We start from the raw sequence: 22,114 nt of genomic DNA, 5'->3' as shown, positions 1-22,114 counted from the left end.
TGTGCAGCGTTCAGTGAAGCGCGGAGCCTCGTGTCCTCACGTGTTAATGTAAACAGTGATAGTTTTTCATTTGTCCTCTAGAGGCCGCTCTCGTGCTGTATAATGCCAGCAGACCCTTCTCAGAGCTCTCGTAGGCTACTGTGTAATGACAGCAGCCTTCTCAGCCGCTCCCGCAACGGACGCAAACCGGAAAAACTATCGGCATTGATTTTTGCCGATAACCGATTGTTCCACCAACCAGCTATCAGTGCCGATTAATCGGCAAATCCGATGAATCGGTCGACCTCTAATTTCTATGATCTACATATGTGCATTTTAAGATGTTCTGAAGGCCAAAAAATTAGATATCAATAGCATGAAAACCATATCACTGGGCATTATTTGTCTCTCTTATCTCCACATCTCTCTTTTTCTCTGTTTTTATCTGCCCTGTCTCTTCATAACGCTGAGCTGATATAGTTTTCCATTTCTGTCAGTGAATAAAGTAAACATATGGTTTACATATTAACATACTGATATTTATATTTTTCATGAATAATTTTCTTAGACACGTTAATTTACTGTTTATAAAGTTAAAGTTAAGTTTATTAAATTCACTATATGAACACATTCATTACTAATGCCCAATATAGGCTGAAAAAAGCTGCGTTTTTTTTTAATTTACTGAATGTTACAAATAGAATTATATTACTTTACAATATATACACATTTATTAATAATCTTATGCCTAATCTGATGAAAATGGCTTAAAATTTCTTGTTCGTTAAGGCCTACATTATGAATCACATTTCCAGTTAAAAATGGAGAAATTAGACAAAAGTTCATTCATCTGCCTAAATATTTTTTTTCTTTTTCATCAACATTTCTGACTTTAAAAAGCAGCTGTCAAACATGAATGTTTAGTTTAGCTGCTTACATTCATATTACTTGACGTCGAGCTGCGCTGCTAAAAATTTGCGCTCAGCAAATTTCTGTGTGAACATAAAGCCCGCCTTCACTCTTTTTAGGGGCGGCAGTGGCTCAGTGGCTCAGTGATGGTTGACTACAAACCAGAAGGTTGGTGGTTCGATCCCCGGTTCCACCTGACCAAGTGTCAAGGTGTCCATGAGCAAGACACCTAACCCCAGCTGCTCCCGACGAGCTGGATGAGCCTTACATGGCTGACACCGCCGTCAGTGTATGAATGGGTGAATGTGAGGCAAAATGTAAAGCGCTTTGGATGGCCATAGGGTCTGTTAAAAGCGCTATATAAATGCAGTCCATTTACCATTTACTCTGATTTGATTGGTTTTATCAAATATTTTGACATTGACGAGCGGTGACAGACCAATGACGCTCAGATTTACACACACACACACACACACACACACACACACACACACACACACACACACACACACACACACACACACACACACACCCTCTGCTTCTGACGTGCACTGCGCTTGCTAAGAGCCGCTGCGGATTGGAGAGACAGACTAAAAAACAGGACGAAGTCTCCCGCCAGTTTCATGTTTTAAAGGTTAATCACTTTTTTTTTTTTTATCACAAGCCTAAAAACCTAAAAAGGGCCTAGCGACGCCCATGGTTGGCACAACATCAGAAATCGGCGTTATGAAAAATATATTCCGATATGATAACGTGTTGATGAGACCATGTCAACACTGAGGTCATGCAAATACGTCGCATGTATGGAGATTTATATTGAGTTTTTAAATGCTGCCTTAAAAGGCTTTTAAAAATTTTATCGTGTTGTCTGAGGTCAACTAATGACATTTGTGTGGTTTTCACATACAAAATAATCATAACTAATCAGTAATAGGCTATTTTCTACACTGGTTTTGAGGCTCTCTCCTGATGGTTTTGATGGGCGTGTCACTGGAGACTTAGATGTAAACGCCCACGGCTATGATTGGATAAGATTTACATATTTAATGAGCTTCAGCTCCGCTGTCAGGTCACATGAGGTTTGTTTTGAAAGCGGCACCATCTTGTGCAATGAAACCGCTGCAAATGATCCAGAACGCTGCGGCACGTCTTGTATTCAATGAGCCCAAAAGGGCTGACGTCACACCTCTATTCATCTCTCTGCATTGGCTACCACTCGCTGCCCGGATCAAATTCAAAGCTCTGACTCTTGCTCATGGATCTTCCACAAGCGCAGCACCGCATACTTCGACTCACTCCTACGAGTCTACACACCCACCAGAAGCCTTCGCTCAGCTTATGAGAGGAGGCGTGTGGTACCATCACAGAGAGGCATGAAATCCCTCTCCAGGACTTTTTCTTTCACTGTTCCTGGTTGGTGGAACGATCTTCCGTCCCCCATACGCACGACAGAATCACTCGCTTCATTCAAAAGACAGGTAAACACTCATCTCTTCCATGAGCACTTAATCTTACACACACACAAAAAAACTCTTTCCTCCTCTATTTCTCCTTTCTTCTTCCCTTTTCTGGTTTTTGCTACTCTGAGCGGTATACAAATCTTGGTATTTGGGGCACTTTTTGCATTTCTTTGCCTCTTCTTGACGGATCGCTTCCTGTTCTCTAAAATAAGTCACTTTGGATAAAAGCGTCTGCTAAATGCATAAATGTAAATGATTCTCTCACAGGGCTTGCTTAACGTCTTTACCAATTGAACACAATGATTTATTTCTCATCCACCTGCGATTCATTGGAATATTATTTCTGTATTACATGGCCCGCATGATCGGGGTGATATAAGCGCGCACATACACACACACGCCCTAATTATTGTAAATAGTGAATCTGTGTGAGTACAACTGGCTTTTAAAGGGAAAGGGAGATATAAATAAATCTAATATCATGAATCCCTAAAATATTATTGATTAGTCATGACGGTCTAAACGACGCATGTACATCCTATGCTTTGAGCTCACCGTTAATATAATGCCGTTATATTTAACTTTTAATTTCTCTGTTAGAAATATTTTTTGTTTATCTGAAAAGAGTATTATTAATGTTACTAATGTCCCCATGTTTGCTTTCTCAGAAGCGTCTGTTTGTGAGTTCCAGTAATGAGGTTGTTCAGATTGACCTCCAAGCATGTGGTGTGTATGGGGACGAGTGCACCGAATGCATGCTATCGAAAGACCCTTACTGCGGTTGGGACGGTTTGCACTGCACCTGCAAAGCAAAGTGCGTGCACACACACACACACACACACACACACACACACATCCTTCCTGAAGAACAGGCATTTTAAGCATGAGTTGTAAACTCGAAGCCCCTGTTACTGAAGCTCATAGTAGTCTGCTAGTTTATATATTGAGAGAGATGCTGAGCTGTGGTTAGGACTGGTTTGAGTCTGAAAGTTTCATTCTTAGTGTCTGAGGTTTACATCACGATGAAATGATACTCGCCTTGATTCTCGTGTGATGCACAATCCTTATGAAAACCAAATTACAAACACTGTGAAAACCCTCAACCTCTCTGGAATCGATTTGTTTGCTCTGACAACTCGCCCATATTCGGAACATATTTCCTTATTTTCTAGTATACCACTAAAACACCAAAAAAGTCCCCCACCTACACACACACACACACACACACACACACACACACATTTGTTTTTTTTAAATGTGGAGACATTCCATAGGCGTAATGGTTTTTATTCTGTTCAAACAAAATTTTCTATCCCCCTACACCGCCCCTACCCCTAAACCTACCCATTACACACACACACACTGACAGACACACACACACACTGACAGACACACACACACTTGTTTTTGGGAAATGTGGAGACATTCGCTAGGCGTAATGGTTTTTATTCTGTACAAACCGTATTTCCTATCCCCCTACCTCTAAACCTACCCATTACACACACACACACACACACACAAAACCAACCCATCACAGGAAACACATTTTTACTTTCTCATAAAAACTCCTCCTGTGTGATTTATAAGCCTTTTGTAAAGTGGGGCCATGGGTAATGTCCTCATATTTCACCCTCTCCTGTAATACCTGTGTCATACCCATGGCATTATACACATTTGTGTCCTCATATGTCACAAAAAAAAGCACACACACACATTCAAAACTATGCATATAGTTATAATAATGCGTCTTTTTTTCCACAGAGGCCGACTCCAGGACCCCCGCGAATGCCGTAAGTGAGAGTTTTTCCATTTGACGGGGAGTTGCAATGGTTTTAAACGACATCTCTCACCTGAATGTTTGCTCACTCATTGTATTTATGCTACTATGATCATAATTTTGATGGTCAAGAGAGAAGGAAGCTTGACATCAAATATCACTGAAAGTAGCATTCTCACAAAACCATCTAAACACTAATGATTTTAGATACTAAACATGTATTTTGGTAATATAAATAAATATCATAAAGACAATAGTGTTCTCTACATTAAGCAGAGAGTAATTCCAGCATAGAAATGTTTTAATTTTGTATTTTACTGCATTTTCAGCAGAAACTCCCATTACCGCGATGCATGCAGGTACGTCTGAATGAATGTTGTTTCTAATTACAACTGGAAAAAATCATTATATATATATATATATATATATATATATATATATATATATATATATATATATATATATATATATATATGTATGAAGTCAGTTCTAATAGATGTTTTACAAATGACAGAAAAATTAATAATGTAAAAAATATAATAATGAAAAAATAGTGGAAAAATGACTGATGTTCTCATCCTCTGCAACATTTTTTAAGGACTCTTTACACACACACACACACACACACACACACACACACACACACACACACACACGGGTTGTGTAGTGAATTGTGTCATTATTCGGTCGGTGCTCTTAAAAGTAAAGAGTTAATTAATATGGTTTGTGCAGCGTTGTAATTTAGCGCTTAAAAAACATTTGCTGATATCGTCGAAACCACTGCTAGTCCGACAGACGAAACCAGCGTCAGAAGTTCAGAAACAAAGGTCGATAGTCAATCGTTAATGAATAAATGTCAAAATATAGATGGTAAGGGGGAGTAAAATCCAATCAAAGTCAGGTGTCAGTCAATTTTTATGTGTATTTTCATATAAATGTCTATAACTCCAAAATAAAAAGATATTTTCACCAAAATTCACACACACACACACAAAATTGGTAGGATTGTGCCTCTTGGTGGCGCTATAATAGAACAAAACATGAAATGCCCATTGACTACAATGCATTTTTCAGCCTTTTTGCCTAAAATCATCTTAAAGTGTTTAATTGCTGGCTGCAGTTGATCTGACACTCCCAGCCATTTTGGCATATCCAGTCAGTGACGCTCCATCTGACACACTAGCAGACGACTAACTTAAACTCATTTAAATACTTGTAGAAAAGTTACAAAGCTCTTTATAAAGCGCTGTCACTTTAAGGCCGAATGCACGGATCCAATACACTGATACACATCTGATATTCTCCCACTGTTCACCTTCACTGAAGACAGAATCAACTTTGTTTATGTGAATCCTCCACTAAATGAGCATTTGGACATCCGTCTTCTTCCGTCATTTTGCTCTAAACTATAAATCAGTGTTTAATAAATGCTGTGAAATCATTGAACTTCACGAGACTCTACAAGAGTGATTCCTGAAAGGCCCAAAAACCCAAACACCTTTTAAAGAAGAAAAAAATCATCCACTGACTTTCAAAGCTGCGACAGAAACGACTTTCCACTTCGAGGACCTTGATAGAAATGTAGTGGAGTAAAGAGGAGGATATTTGTCTTTCAGATGGAGTGAAGTTAAAGTCAGAAGATTACAGAAAAAATAATACTCCAGTAAAGCACAGAGACTCAAACAGTGAACTTCAGTACAGGACTCGAGTAGATGAGCTGAGGGACTGTCCAGCTCTGGAAGTGTGTGTGTCCAATGTTACACTGCAAAAAAATACTTTTTTTACTTAGTATTTTTGTCTTGTTTCTAGTCCAAACATCTAAAAACGAGAAGTAGTTACTAGACAAGCAAAAGTAATCGTCTTGTTTTGGGAAAAGAGCTTAGCTACTGTCCAGCTCCGCATCTTACAGACGTACTGATAGTGAGCATTTAAACAAGTCAGCAGGACTAGAAAATGAACTTGTAGTGTATTCTGGGATTGCGTTCTAGAGTGAAACGTTTTCAGAAATATCCATTCATGTCAATTTAACAAACTCTGTTCTGTCTGTTCCACAGGTGCGCCTTTCGCCAATCCATCACAGACTGAATTTGGAGGCGAGACGTCATCCGTTTATCCAGCGGTTCACATCCCGCCGTCCTCCAGATATTTCCTGCTCTGCCCGATGACGTCCCATCATGCCACGTACAATTGGCACCACAAGGATACATATGAGGAGTGTGTGGTCTCGAATCAGGACTGCTTGTACCTGATTCACAGCATGAATGAGACTCTGGAAGGGTCTTATCGGTGTGTGTCCACAGAGGAAGGCTATAACAGGACCGTCACACGATACACACTCCGCATGAGCCGCTCAAACGCACATCGTCTCGCTTCAGGAGTGTTACTTCTGCTCACAGCTGCTCACTTCCTATTTTAGGCTTTTGAAAGTGTTACCCACCCTTTTTTCTTTTTTCTAGCATTTTATACAAAAATAAAATGGAAAGGAATTCAGTGATTGAGGAGAAACCGTCCACATCCCGATTAAAGGGTTAGTTCACCCAAAAATGAATCTTCTGTCATTAACTCCTCTCCCTAATGTCGCTCCACACCCGTAAGACCTCCGTTCATCTTCACACACAGTTTAAGATATTTTATATTTAGTCCGAGAGCGTATGCAAGTGTATGAACACTATACTGTCCATGTCCAGAAAGGGAATAAAAACATCATCACAGTAGTCCATATGAGACATCAGTGGGTTAATTAGAGTCTCTTGAAGCATCCAAAATACATTTGGGTCCAAAAATAACAAAAACTACGACTTTATTCAGCATTGGCTTCTCTTCCGCGTTTGTGTTCAATCCTCAAATAAAGATTCAAACGGTTATGAGTCAGCGAATTGATTCGGATCGCCAATGTCACGTGACTTCAGCAGTTTGACACGCGATCCAAATCATAAATCAATACGCTGATTCATAACCGTTTGAATCTTTATTTGAGAAACCCGGAAGAGAAGCCAATGCTGAATAAAGTCGTAGTTTTTGTTATTTTTGGACCCAAATGTATTTTGGATGCTTCAAGAGACTCTAATTAACCCACTGATGTCTCATATGGACTACTGTGATGATGTTTTTATTCCCTTTCTGGACATGGACAGTATATATAAAATATATATTTATAAAATAAATATAAAATATATATATTCTCGGACTAAATATTGTATCTTAAAGGTCCCGTTCTTCGCGTGTTTTCGAAGCTTTGATCATGTTTACAGTCTGCAGTATAACATGAGTTCATGTTTCGCGTGTATTTTTCACACAATTGACTTATTTGTACAGCGCAGTTTCCTCTGTCCTAAACACGGCCTGATGATTTCCTTGTTCTATGAAGTCCCTCCTTCAGAAACACGTAACGAGTTCTGATTGGGCCAGCGCTTCCCGTGTTGTGATTGGACAGCAGCTTAGGGCACTTTCCCCGGAAAGGTCCCGCCTCTTACCATAACGGGGCGATGCCAGCGCTGAATGTGCGCTCTTCTCCACGTGGGAGAGCAACGAGACCACACCCCCTATTTTGGTGTTCTTGTGGGCGGAGCTTTAGGTTCTCGTGCCGTCATCACAGCAGGAAGTGCAGCAGTGTAGCCCAAACCGGCCGCTCGCTGTAGGCTTCGAAAGGGAACTTCTGTTAAATAAAATATCTCGCTTGGCATTGAACTTTGAGCTTTATAATTTTACAGGTATTATTTATGATTCTTTATTTGAGAAACCCGGAAGAGAAGCCAATGCTGAATAAAGTCGTAGTTTTTGTTATTTTTGGACCCAAATGTATTTTGGATGCTTCAAGAGACTCTAATTAACCCACTGATGTCTCATATGGACTACTGTGATGATGTTTTTATTCCCTTTCTGGACATGGACAGTATAGTGTGCATACACTTGCATAAGCTCTTGGACCAAAATTGCATATGCAATATATATATATAAACCCTTTAATAATATTAACTTTTACTGATTATTATTGCCAGAGATATAACCATTCCTACATCTTGATGAAAGATTATAAACACAATAATTTACACTGATGAATCAATCATAATTTTAATAAGCAGGGCTAGGCTGGATATAAGATATATTTTTATAAAGGATATGGAGCGAGGCAACTCTGTTTATATCAGTGCGAGAGCGTTCTTTACTCAATTTGAGCGATACATATGGAGAGTAGAAGCTAGCTAAAGCCGGCAAATTGAGCTTATTCGCTAGCAGTACGTGGTCGAACTCAATTCTAGTCAGAATATGAGTCTGAAGGGGGTCGCACACCGGACGCGGAGCTCGCCGCGCAGCGTCTCAGGTATCGCACACCGGACGCGGAGCTCGCCGCGCAGCGTCTCAGGTATCGCACACCGGACGCGGAGCTCGCCGCGCAGCGTCTCAGGTATCGCACACCGGACACGGAGCTCGCCGCGCAGCGTCTCAGGTATCGCACACCGGACACGGAGCTCGCCGCGCAGCGTCTCAGGTATTGCACACCGGACGCGGAGCTCGCCGCGCAGCGTCTCAGGTATCGCACACCGGACGCGGAGCTCGCCGCGCAGCGTCTCAGGTATCGCACACCGGACGCGGAGCTCGCCGCGCAGCGTCTCAGGTATTGCACACCGGACGCGGAGCTCGCCGCGCAGCGTCTCAGGTATTGCACACCGGACGCGGAGCTCGCCGCGCAGCGTCTCAGGTATCGCACACCGGACGCGGAGCTCGCCGCGCAGCGTCTCAGGTATCGCACACCGGACGCGGAGCTCGCCGCGCAGCGTCTCAGGTATCGCACACCGGACGCGCACATTTTAAAAGGCTACGTTTATTATACATTTCCCCAAAATATGTTTAGACTTTATTCAAGCTGTTGAACTCAGAATGTAAAACAAATGTGTCTTGTAGCAAAGGTTGAAATCAGTATACCTTAACGATAATATACTTTAAATATAAAGCCTAGAAATGGCGCTCTGTGGCGCGGCAGGATTTAGAACAACTTCCTGAGTCGCCGCGGACAGGCGCCGAATGCCGCCACCGGTGTGCGTACACTCATTGAAAACAATGTGTTCGAATTTTAAAGACGTGGCGCGCCGCCGAGCTCCGCGTCCGGTGTGCGACCCCCTTGAGTCTCCATTGGGCTGTGATTATGGGGCGTATTTCAATATATATATATTTTTTTTTATATTTTTTTAAGCTGATGATAAATGTGCCTTATGTAGAAGTATATTTTTATGAAAGTGACTATTATAATAAGGAAATCAAATGTATTGTAATTTAATTAGTCTGTGCTTTTATTTTCATTTTTTTACTTTAATCAATTCTGTGCAATATCCAGCTAGTCACGACTCATGAGTCATACGCGCATGAAAACACACGAGGTTGATGTGGGAGAGACTGGGATCAGATGTGATGAGTCCACATCCGTTTTAGGATGTGGAGATTGTTGTTGTTGTTGTGGTGATGATCAGCAGTGTTTAGGTCATGCGATCTACCAGTCAAACATTCTGACACAAACTTGTGCTCCTCTTGATCTTAAAAACCCTTCTGATCTAAACCAGTCATTTGTTATTAGTTTAGTAAACAAAAATAAGCTCCATCAAACTAAATTAGGGTGCGTTCACACTTGTCATGTGTGGTTGGATTAAAACGAACCCTGGTGCGATTGCTCGTTTAGTGCGGTTCATTTGAACATATGTGAACGCTGAAAAAACGCATGAATTCTGATATCCTCAGGTCGGATTCAGGCCTCACTCATATGTGGGAATAAATCCGATATGATTCGTAATCTGTGCATTAGCGTCTGCTGTGTAAGCCGTCAGATCGGATATTCCCCGGTAAATGCGAGTCGAACGTCATTGAAAAAACGACGGAGGCGAATGACGTCAACTCAGGTGGACACAAACTGCGATCCGTTGTGTTGCCAAGTCCGTGGTTTTCATGCGGCTACTTTAACACAGTTTTGAGTTGCAATTGGATGGGTTTTGTTGTGATAACCTGGCAACCCCGTCAAGGGCTCTCCTCTTTTTCTCCGTCTTAAAAGAGATGTTTTTCCGACTTTAAAGATGTGTGGAACACACAAGACAGCAAAACATTGTGCAATCATTTTGTCTGCGTCCATTGCATATCGCGCTGTTTTACTTCCTTTCACCGGTTAAGAACGTCTTGGGCTGTTTCGCCAGAGTACAGTGTAAATGCAAATATCAGATACGGGTCACTTTTGAAAAGATGATGTAAGCGGGTCGTCAAAAAAATCGGTGTGAAAAAAAAAAAATCACAGCAGTGTGAATGCAGCCTTAGTCGGTACAGACGACAGAACGGCCGTCTCTTTTCTGCACGACGGAGGAAATCCTGGAGCTGTTTTGAATGTTTTGAACATTTTATGAGCTCTTCATGAGTTCTCAGCGGGTAAATAATGCCATATGTTCACGCATAAAATGATGGCGTTTAATCCGCACACAGCGTTGTTCTGAATGTTCGGTAAGCAGCTCCTACGTCATATAAGCCGACCAATCAGGTTGTGAGCGTCTCCCTGAGCCTTTGGTTCGGTAACTTTAGGGTCGCTGTTATAAATGCCAGTGTGAACGCTAAGCGGACCAGGACTATATGTTTTGTTTTTGTTTTTCGGTCCGGACCAAACGAACCAAACTAACCGAACTACAAGTGTGAACGCACCCTTAGGCCGGGGACACACTGCAAGCGTGTCGTGAGCGTCTCGGCTGCGTGGCGTGTCCATTTTTATTTCGGCTCCCATGTTAACTGGTTAGAGCTTGCATACTGCCTGCGTCACAGGCGCGCGGGAAACGCGTGCATGCTTCAAATGGAAGAGACGCCTATTTTTCACGCGACACGCGAGCGTGTTGGAAGCGTTTCCAGGCAAAATAGCATAGGAAAAGATATGTCATATTTGACATAAGAAATATGTCCTTTTGACACGAATACATATTAATAAATGACATTTTCATGTTTGAAAGTCTGTAGGTTAAGATAAATGCAGATATAGGCCTAACTGTAATAATAAAAAACAACAATTATCGATTGAAATATTAAACCTCTCAATACATAAAATATTATGTAGCCTATTGTATGGTCAATATTGCCGACGTTGTCTTTGCTGTATCAATAGGCAATATATTTATATTTAACATGAAGTATAGGGCTTCCCTGTACATCAATAGCAGCAGCAGCGCCGCGTCAGACACGCTTCTGGTGTGCAAAGACAGAGAAAACGCCCTGCGGCTGACACGCAACAGAAACGCCCCACGGCTGACACGCAACAGAAACGCCACGCTCACACCACGCTTGCAGTGTGTCTCCGGCCTTAGAGACCAACTTTGAATTTGGCCTGACCAGAAAGTTTGGAAAGCATTGGTTTTCAGTTTTAAAGCTTAAAGTTTGATGGTTTTGATGGCAATTTAATCAGAAAACGATGATACTGTGATACTGTAGATAGACAGACAGATTGTAACTACTAGCGTTGATTAGCATGTTTTAACACATCGTTAGCGCTAATTAGCATGTTGCTTCTATAATTGAACACCGTACTATCATGAATTAACATGTTTTTGCACATTACTAAATTAATTAACACAATGGTAACATGAATTAGCGTGCTAACACAAATTAGAATATTTAGCTAAAATGCTAACAACATGTTATGGGACGATGCTAGCATAAACTAATATTGTTAACATGACGCGTCACTGTTATCCTGAGTATTTTTTTTTTTTTAGCATTTCCAGAATTAAATTTGTGTTAGTTCAGAGTTTATTGAGGAACTGAAGAACGTGTCTGAACGCTTGACCGCTAGTGCGCGTAATGAATAACTGTGTAGCGTTGTTTGATTGTTATTTATAGCGTTAACAATAGTGATTTAGGATTATTAAATATAGATAAGACTAGTGGGAGCGTTTCTTTAGTTTAGGCAGAAAAAGTTTTTTCTCTGAAAAAAAGTTTCTATTATTTCTCAATGTCTAAATTTCATTATATTGTGAAATATCAAGTCTCAGGTTTAGTAAAGAAATGTTGAAGATTGTGGCAATCATGTTTCACAACCTTCATTTTCATCACCAGATCAGATCTGATAGTTAAGTGTAATTTTGCTAATGATGTTTAGAGTTTACAGGCGTTATTATACACCCGGCGCAATGCAATCGCTTCACAAACAAGAACAAATGTAGGGGCGGGGCTTGATTGTGTGTGTGGGGAACTGATTGGATGGCAGTGGTTTGCTATTGGCCGATGTAATGTGAGTGACAGGTGGCCCCGCCCTCGTCGTCAGAGATGAAGTTATTCTAACTCAAGATTATTAACACAATAACGATGAGCTTCTATAAATCTTTACAGCAATATTCCATGAATAATAAGAACGGTCAGTTTGATTTCATGGCGACTTTATGCACCCGATCATCCACCCAATGTGACTATTGTGAAGAACTGGACCAACACAAACCTGTTCTAAAGTCAATGTTATTTAAAGGGTGTGTTAGTAATATGAGCTCAACACACACACACACACACACACAAAGGTATAATATGGCCCTGTGTGTCCAAATACGGCGGCTGAATTACTGTTTTTTGTGTTGCTTCACAAAATCAGCTGTTTTATAATATCAATAACTCAAATATTATACAGTAACTCACTGTAATGGCTTGACTGTTTGTATGGAGTGATATTTATTTTGAGTGAAAGATATGAATGTATAGAGCTTGTTTATTCAGTATATATAGAAAGATGTGTGTGTATATATATATATATAGCCACAAAATGTTTATTTTCTCTTGTATGCTTCCTGTATTTATATTAAAATTTATATTACACTGTGAAGTTCCGTAAATTATGCTCAGATAACTGGAAAACCAGCCAAACCAGAGTATTACAGTAACATGAGGAAGTGAAGGTCGAACACGCACACACACACACACACACACACACACACACACACACACACACACACACACACACACACACACACGTCTGGTTCACTATCTTTGTGCGGACTCTCCATAGGCGCAATGGTTTTTATACTGTACAAACCGCATTTTCTATCCGCGTGCGCGCACACACGCACGCACGCACGCACGAACACACACACACACACACACACACACACACACACACTAAACCTACACTCTAAAAAATTCTGGGTAAAAAACAACCCAATGTTGGGTCAAATATGGACTAATCCAGCAATTGGGTTGTTTTAACCCAGCGAATGGGTTGTCTTTAGCAAATATTTAACCCAACTGCGGGATTAAAAAAACCCAGTAGCTGGGTTAGTCCATATTTGACCCAACATTGGGTTAAAACAACCCAGCATTTTTTAGAGTGTACCCATCACAGGAAACATTCTGCATTTTTTACTTTCTCAAAAAAATTCATCCTGTATGATATAAGACTTTTGAAAAGTGGGACCGCTGGCTGGTAATCTCAGGTTTTACTCTCCTTATGGGGACATTTGGTCCCCACAATGTAATATAGACAAGGGCACACGCACACGCGCGCACACACACACACACACTGGAGTGACTGTCTTTACATGTGATGATGATCAACATTGACTTGTGAAACTCATTAAAGACTAGATGTGTAAAAGGTGAAGTGTATTGGGTGTTGTAACCTTTCCCTCTGTGTGTGTGTGTGTGTGTGTGTGTGTGTGTGTGTGTGTGTCGGTGTGTGAGTGTCATGGCGTAACCAGAGGTTACTCAATGGTAAACGTTCACAGAGAACATTTCTGCCACAATTTGGTTTCCTTCTTCTGAAACGCGTAGGGGAGCGCGGCCGGCTCGCAAAATTTCAAAATCCTTTGTAAACCTTTGGGCACCCCCACCCTGACTGCCGCTAGAGCCACCACCACAACGTCCCCCTCGCTCCGGCAATCGACAGGCCGAACTACAAAACTGTAGTTGCTTGTGTTGAATGTTTTCAACATGTATTTGGTTGAGCTGAGCTGAAAACAGATATAAATAGATACAACATTTTTTTAAAAAGCATTTTAGATTTTGATGTTAGTTCCATTATTGTATTATATAATTTGTCACATTTCACTTCCATTCTTTTGGGGTAAATCAAGATCAAAGTAAACACTATTAATGAAAATATATATATATATATATATTGTACTGGACATGTGAGAAATGTCCAGTTACTTTGTTATTAATGTGTAAAATGTAATTAATATTTAATTAAATATGTTAACCGTGATAACGAGATCTGCTTCTCTCGAGTGATTGCAAATTTTTTTTTTCATGGATAAAAAAAAAAGAAAAGATTGGATGGCCTTCCATAACTTCAGTTCAGCAATAATCTGCAGTGTCTTCTTTAAAACGAGACCAAACTTAAAAGTCTATACTTCAAGTTTTATATTTTATATATAACTATAATCTACATTTTTTCTGTAGTCTATATTTTAAGTTTGGATTGTGCATTTTCAGGTCTATTCTCAAAGTGGGGTTAAGTAAAGTGGTGTGTTGGGGACCGTTTTTAGTCCCAGTCCGCCCCGGATTATGAGAAATCAAACGTTATGAATTATTCGGGTTTAGTTGCATTATTACGGGAAGAGCGCATTCATAACAAAAGCCACACGTTCTGACTGGCACACTTTTAGTTTCTAGTTTACTTGTGCAGAGGAACACCAAATTAGGCGAAGGGTTTCTTAAGACCCGTTATTCCTCTAACTTTAAATTGTGAGTCACTATGGTCAAGAATATGTAAATTTCCTAAATTTAATCCTAAGAAAATAAGAATGCTCTAAAGTATTTTTGGAAATAACTTTTTTTTATGTTCGGAAATACAATAAAATACTTTTTTAATGAATCCAGTCTCAGGTTCGACATTAAAATGCTTTTGGTGCAGAAGTTTCAATGGAGGACAAAAGCTAAAGTACACTGTAAAAAATAAATGTTCAATAAGTTATGACAACGTGTTTTTACATTGTTTTAACTCATCAAAATAAGTTAAGAAATGTTAAAAGGTTTTTTTTTAATGTTATACAAGATGTAACTCATTATTTTAAGTTAGTTTAACATAATCTAAACTGAAATAAACACTACACTGTAAAACAATTATTTAGAAAAAAAGTTACCTGGTTGAGTTCACTGAAATTAAAATTTTGATTTAATACAATGAACAATTATTGAGATTCAACAACCTTTATTAAAATATTATTAAAATATTATATGATATATATTATAAAATGAAAATATTTTTAAGCATATTGGGTAATTGTGTGTGTTTTATTTGTGATGACGCAGCCAAATTGTGCTATTTTCATGATTTATCAAATGTTTTATGTGGTTCAGATCAGGGATGGAAATTAGCACCCGCCACCAGCCAAATGCGGGTGATTTTGAGTTGTGGCGGGTAAACTCGCTTCACCTACCGGCCACCGTGGCGGGTAAATAAAAATAGCATACTGTTTCCCCTCTTTGTAAACTGTGTTCAGTGAATGCGAGTGCGGCCGCACTATGTATGTCCGAATATGACCAGTCGTTTTCGCCGTCATTACCCGGATGTAGTGCCAGAAGACGCGAATAATAACCATAATAACTCGCGCGCACTGAGAGAAGATCCGTCACTGTCATCCAGAAGCGCGCAAATATTGAGTTCTCTTTCAAGTCTTGTGCTTAAACGGACAAACTCACACAAAAAGTATGCCAACATGTTCATCTTGATGAGAATTCTAGCAGACACAGTCTGAATATGCCTTAAGTGAACTTTATACAGTCGTGAAAGATGACGCATATCCCTCTATTCGGTCTTAAAGGGGCAGTAGCTTTTACTGCTATGTTTAATGTCAAACAAACGATAAGGACATCACTCACTGCTCTTGATTGAATAGCTTTTGTAAATTTAATAAGGAATAATCTTTCATTTAAACAGTTAAATATGCAGTTATTTTACATTTGATTACTTTATTACATTTCTGTAGGCTAGTAGACCTGTACATTATTATTTAATGTACACATGAGTGAGATCAAGTTAAACATTTTACTTTGAATTTTATTTTATACTGTTTGATGTTGCAATGTGCTAAATAAATATTTGCATAATTTGTAATTGATTTATTATTTGAAACTTTAATATTAATTAATGCAATTGCAATGCCTTGATTTTTAGTAAAGTTACTCAGTCATAGCATTAGCCATAAATGCAATGGATAATTGGCATAATTTCTTTTAGTGCTTCGGTTTCAGCCAATAATTTTTATTTCGGTGCATCCCTACTGACAATGTTCTGCTCGGTGTGTCGTCAACACGCTTCAGGAGACGCCAAAACTAGTAGTTTCATTGTTGGTACTAAAAACCTAAAACTGGAAGCCATAAAAGAATCATCCAAATGCCACATCCAGGTAAAAAAAAAAAAAAGAGAGAACATAGAGCCCTACTCATTTAATGAAATGTATATCAGTTCATGGTTTGTGTGTGTATGAGAGTGAAAAAATGTCAGTATTTCATTAAGATTTGAGATTAAATAAACAGCTTAAGTATTGTAGAGCTTGTAGTATTAATTTTCAAGAAAAACAAGAAAGTGGCTGGTAAAAACATTGAGTGGCTGGTAGATTTTGAAATCCACCAGCCACAGTGGCCGGTGGACAAAAAAGTTAATTTCCATCCCTGGTTCAGATACAATAATATTTTGAGTTTCTATTTATTAAACAAATTTCCTTCATTGTATCAACTCAAATTTTTAATTTCAATAAACTCAATTTTAAGGCAACCAGGTTACTTACTTTTTTAAGTTAAACCAACACATTATTTTTACAGTGTATGTTCTTTTGCACAACTTTGACAGATCATGGATTAACTGTTTCAGTTCTTTTACGGGGTTTCGCAATCTGTGGTCATGAAGTTCATGAAATCGAAAACAAAACTGAGTGCTAAACATGAATCTTAGTGGCGTCTTCATTTGACCGTCCACAAGTTGAGGGCTTAAATTGGAGCCAAAAATGTTAAATTCAATATCTTGGCATTCAATCAGGGCATTAGGATTTCTGAGATGCAGAAAACATGGACAGAATTAGAGAATCAATCCATTAATAAAAACTGAAGTTACTGCATAATGCAGAATTAGTCAAATTTTGGATGAATAAATCAACTGTAGGTCAGACTCTTAAAGGGCCAGTACATACAAAAATGAGAATTTCCTCGCCCTAATGTCGCTCAAACCCGTCAGACTTTCCTTCCTCATATAAAGCCATGGAGTCTCTTCAGAACATCTGGAATAATCCGCTCGATCCGTACGGATCAGTTTCTCTTTATGGCGCGTCAATGGTAGTTGCTTAGACTGTCAATGGAGGGACAGAAATCTTTCCCATTTCATTACAAATATCTTCATTTGTGTTCAGAAGATGAACGAATGTCCATTAAAACATTAAGCAGAGTCCAGAGAAAGTAAAACAAAACTATAAAACAAACATAAAACATTTGTTTTCCAGCACAAATATCAAACCATCCTTAAATCAAGATACATTTGATGACATAAATGAAGAAAAATCTATTTTCTGAGAAACTGAACAAAATTAAGAGAGCTTATGCTTAAAACAAGAGCAAATATCTGTCATAGGGTATGAAAATTACTAACATTTGAATTAAGTTGATTTTTATGAACCCATTGGCAGATATTTGCTCGTGTTTTATCTCAAACTAAGCTTTTTTTTGTAGAATTAATTAAAAAGTTATTGAGATCTGTTGGAAATTGTATCCTCAAACTTTGAAGTGTCCAATAAAACTAATTTACATTTAGAGAACATATTGACGCATTGTTCCCTTTAATGTATTCCTTCCTATTTGTCTTAAATGTACCTTCATAAAACCTGAGAACAAAAGCCATATTGAAGAAATAAAAACACATAAGAGATAATAAAGCTTTATCAAGTTTATCTTAACACATTTAAAGCCTTGTGAACCATGTCTAATACTGCGAGCGAAACTGAATGTCCAACATTTACCTTGTTTTTGTGGTAAAGTGCTCAACAAGCCTGGGATTTCTCCTAAAAGAGCCTTTTAATTAAAACGAAATGATCATAACATTATGGAAAACAGGCACAAACCCAAGCGTGACGTCACACAGAGGAACTAAACCAAGAAAAATATATAGTAGTTATATATAGTATATAATCCCTCATATCTACAGCTAAACAAATCTAACTCTCAAACACAATCAATGAACCACAGCTGATTAAAAACTTCCATACAAATATCAGCTTTAATGCCATTCTCTGCACACCAGCGCCACCTCGCGGCTCACGGGAGTAAAGACTCATGACGAGCAAAACAACTCGTTTAGTAATATTAGCAGTTTTAAAGGCATTAAACAAACACAGAGAAAAACATAGTAAGGTCTAGCTGTCAATAACTAAAAAGAAATATAGATAGGCCTATTAATAAATATATAAATAAAAAAATATTGAAGCAACACAACTAGATCGAACATCCATCTTGTGAGAATAAAAAGCTAGTTACAAAAAACAAAATGGCAAAGCAGTTTATTTTGAGTATATACAACGTCAAAATTATGACATACTAAGTCCTTATTTAAAGACTTTGTCACAATTTCAACTGCCTTACTCATAAGTTTGACTTTTCACCTCAGAAATTATGAAATCAAGTCACAACTTGCATAAATTTGACTTAAAAAACAAGTGATTTATGTTTTTTTCCCCTTATGTAGCGATTTGGGCTTGTAGTTAAGGCATCACATACAACTTCCAGACTACAATTTCATGACAATAATTTTGTTCTATTTTAATTTTTTAATTTCTGAGGATGGTTATTTTTCACGAGGGGGCGCACACAGAACACAGCGATCGATAATTATCTAACACCACACATGAAAATAAATAATTCCTACCTATTTGTAGCTCATTCTGGCGTTAAACTTTACCTCAGCGTTTACCGAAATAACATAACGGGCGTGTGTTCATCAGGACAAACCGTCCTCAGGTGACGAAAGCAGCCGAACGCGCCACAAATTGCCGCGGAAAAACGGGCACGACATCACGTGACCACACCGTTAAATTTAAACTCGGTTAAACTGGTATATGAACACCTTACACGTGTGCTTTTTTGATGTGTGTTTATATTAATCAATGTGACTAATACTTTTATGTCATGAAATTTTAAATAAAATGGGGGAAAGAGTACAGGGGCAAATTAATGTAGATTATGTCCAACGGCTGCGGGCGTCACGTGATCTGGACCTTAAAGGATGTGTCTCAATCAGCTCCTGATCAGATTGTGTAAATTTGTGCTAAAATATTTTTGAATAACAAAATCCAAAACATATATTCCATGTCATCATGATGTGTAATGAGTGGGGCCACACTATTTCTCTTTCACACTTTCTATTAAGGGAACAAAAGCCCCGTTTCTACCGAAATTAGCATTTCCTTCAGCATGAGGCTTATTTTTCCAATTTTTATGTGAAAGTATCTCAATTAATTACTTATTAAGGGACTAACGCAATATTGTAATGCATTGCTTTTTTTAAAGTTAGTTTTACCCAACACTGGTCTTAACCATAGACCGTAAAAAAATATGGACGACTCGACATCATCCGTTTCCGCTTGCCATATTTGAAGCTTTCAGGCAGCCTTGCACGGCGCGGACATCTTGGGACCGAGTCTGCGCAGTAGCGATTTCGGGACCGGAGTTGCGCAGTAGAGCGCAGGAAGTACAGTCGCGATATCAAAAGCCCGCCCACACTCTCGCAGATGCAGAACAATTAATTATGTTGGTGTGAAATAAACAGTTATGGAAATGTAGAAATTAAAGCTAAAGCTCTAATCTGCTCCCAAAAATTTCGAAAAAAGTCCGTTAGCGCCTCAGTGACAACTTCACTCAGAGAAGCCGTCAGCCTTAGCTGTCAATCATGACGTCACACCCCCCGTTTTTATAGCATCAAATAACTAACTCAAACTAAACTTATTTTTAAAACGAACACCTGAAATGAAATCATCGTGATGATAACTGCCTTCAGTGACATAAACTAACTTTGGGGAAAACATTTTTGAAGTGTAATTTTATTATTTAGATTGCCTCGCGTCCATTAGAAATCACAGAGGGGCGGCTATACTGGGACCGGTCACCGGGGGGCGATCGAGGCGCGAAAGCTTCAGTAAATGAGAGGGAGACTGCAGGCTTGGTCTTAACACACATTACATTTTTGTTGGTCTGCCTCAGCTCGTCACTGTCAGAATGAGTGAGATGGCTAATTAGATGAAAGAAGGCGGGGCTTACCGTTAGTGCGAATTCCAACGCAACACTTAAAGGACAACTCCGGCAAATTTTTAAGTTTATCTTGATCATTATATCTTTGTGAGTAGTCTATAGGAAGAAAAAAAAAACGAACCGGATTGGTGCTTGCAACGCAGAGTTATTGCAGTTAATGCCCAGAGCCCCCTTCAGTGAACGGTTGGAGTTACAACATATACTTCAAGACATTAGTGGATTTATATACGGAGGGGCTGTCACTCATGTCAGAAAGTGAGTAACTAAAGTAACGTGAGCGCTGATTTGAGACGCGAACCGTTTAGAATGATTCAGTCCGATTTGGTGAACTGGTTCGCCCGGTTAAAAAAAAACGATTTGTTTGTGACCGAACATCACTAGAGTAATAATCCGATAGGGCTCACGAGTGAAGAAGAAATGGTTCGCGTTTGTGCCTTTCCGAATTGTTATCTAAAATAATCTTGCTTTACACACACATCACGCTCTTCCCAACTGGACTGCCTTTTTTCCGGCTACCGCTGCGTCCCCACGGGACTTCAGCGCGAGACACAGCTAGCCGGCTAAAACAGGTGAATTTAAACAATGGCTCAGTGGCTAAACGCATCTTGTTTTCGTGTGAGGGACCTGCTCATGTTGGACAGACATTTTAATTGCATTTTGTGTCTGTTAAGAGGCACAAAGACACCCTTTACGTTTATGCCCCCAAAGCTGCCGTTTTAGCTGGGGGGGGGGGGGGGGGGCTCTGGGCATTAACTGTAATGACTCCGCGTTGCAAGCACCAATCCGGTTCGTTTTTTTTCTATAGACTGTACTCACAAAGATATAACAATCAAGATAAACGTAAAAATTCGCCAGAGTTGTCCTTTAAGTTATAGCTGTGAAAGTGTGCGTCGTAAGAAGTTAATATTTGACAACTGTTTTATGATAAACACATTCAGCGACCAACAGTACCATCGAGTGATGCAAACTACTTGACATTTTTAATGAAATTTCCCCGTTTTGAATTGAAAATGACTACGTAAATCATATCTGAATTTGACTTGACAAGAAACATTTTGCATTTTACATATTAGTTAGATGAAAAGAAGAGTAAACGTGTGTATATTTAATATATATATATATTAAATATGTGTGTCATTAACTCCTCTCCCTAATGTCGCTCCACACCCGTAAGACCTCCATTCATCTTCACACACAGTTTAAGATATTTTATATTTAGTCTGAGAGCGTATGCAAGTGTATGCACACTATACTGTCCATGTCCAGAAAGGGAATAAAAACATCATCACAGTAGTCCATATGAGACATCAGTGGGTTAATTAGAGTCTCTTGAAGCATCCAAAATACATTTGGGTCCAAAAATAACAAAAACTACGACTTTATTCAGCATTGGCTTCTCTTCCGCGTTTGTGTTCAATCCTCAAATAAAGATTCAAACGGTTATGAATCAGCGAATCGATTCATGATTCCTAATCATGAATAGTTTAATGACAGAGAGCTTGTTCGGATGAAAACCTCTTCAGTGAGGTCAATTATAGTAACAGCGCATTTTATTCGCAGTAACGGTAACGGTGTTGTAACGGGGGAAACTAATTTGATTACTCGCTACTGAAAAAATGAACGCTGTTAGTAACGCCGTTTATCTTTAATAACGTTATTCCCATCACTGCTGACTACTGAACTAAGGATCTGACAGACTGTTCCTGGATCAATATTCTTATGTTTAACATTATTCCTGTCAAAAAAAACAGTTGCCATATATATC

The 22,114-nt window shown here is 39.1% G+C and overlaps 2 protein-coding genes across 7 annotated transcripts in view; one reads left to right on the top strand and one right to left on the bottom strand.

Annotated features, from left to right (window-relative positions):
• Positions 1–12,052, top strand: part of LOC137043092 (semaphorin-7A) — a 49,063-nt gene extending 37,011 nt beyond the window's left edge. The window contains exons 12-15 of one of the 6 annotated variants that reach the window (XM_067419192.1): positions 3,017–3,162; positions 4,110–4,138; positions 4,458–4,484; positions 6,180–12,052. In XM_067419192.1, coding sequence (XP_067275293.1) covers positions 3,017–3,162; positions 4,110–4,138; positions 4,458–4,484; positions 6,180–6,541 — 564 coding nt within the window. In that variant the 3' untranslated portion in view covers positions 6,542–12,052. Of the gene's footprint in view, positions 1–3,016; positions 3,163–4,109; positions 4,139–4,454; positions 4,485–6,179 lie in introns of all 6 variants that reach the window. The other 5 variants (XM_067419191.1, XM_067419194.1, XM_067419193.1 and 2 more) reach the window with 5 other exon arrangements.
• Positions 1–19,097, bottom strand: part of LOC137043098 (synaptotagmin-11-like) — a 69,815-nt gene extending 50,718 nt beyond the window's left edge. The window contains exon 1 of the mRNA XM_067419210.1: positions 18,971–19,097. The gene's annotated coding sequence lies outside the window, so the exon portion shown is untranslated. The remainder of the gene's footprint in view (positions 1–18,970) is intronic.
• Between the last annotated feature and the right edge of the window lie 3,017 nt (positions 19,098–22,114).

The sequence above is a fragment of the Pseudorasbora parva genome, chromosome 16 (genome assembly GCF_024679245.1).
Source record: "Pseudorasbora parva isolate DD20220531a chromosome 16, ASM2467924v1, whole genome shotgun sequence".
NCBI classification, from domain to species: Eukaryota; Metazoa; Chordata; class Actinopteri; order Cypriniformes; family Gobionidae; genus Pseudorasbora; species Pseudorasbora parva.
This window is presented reverse-complemented; position numbering and strand designations above follow the sequence as displayed.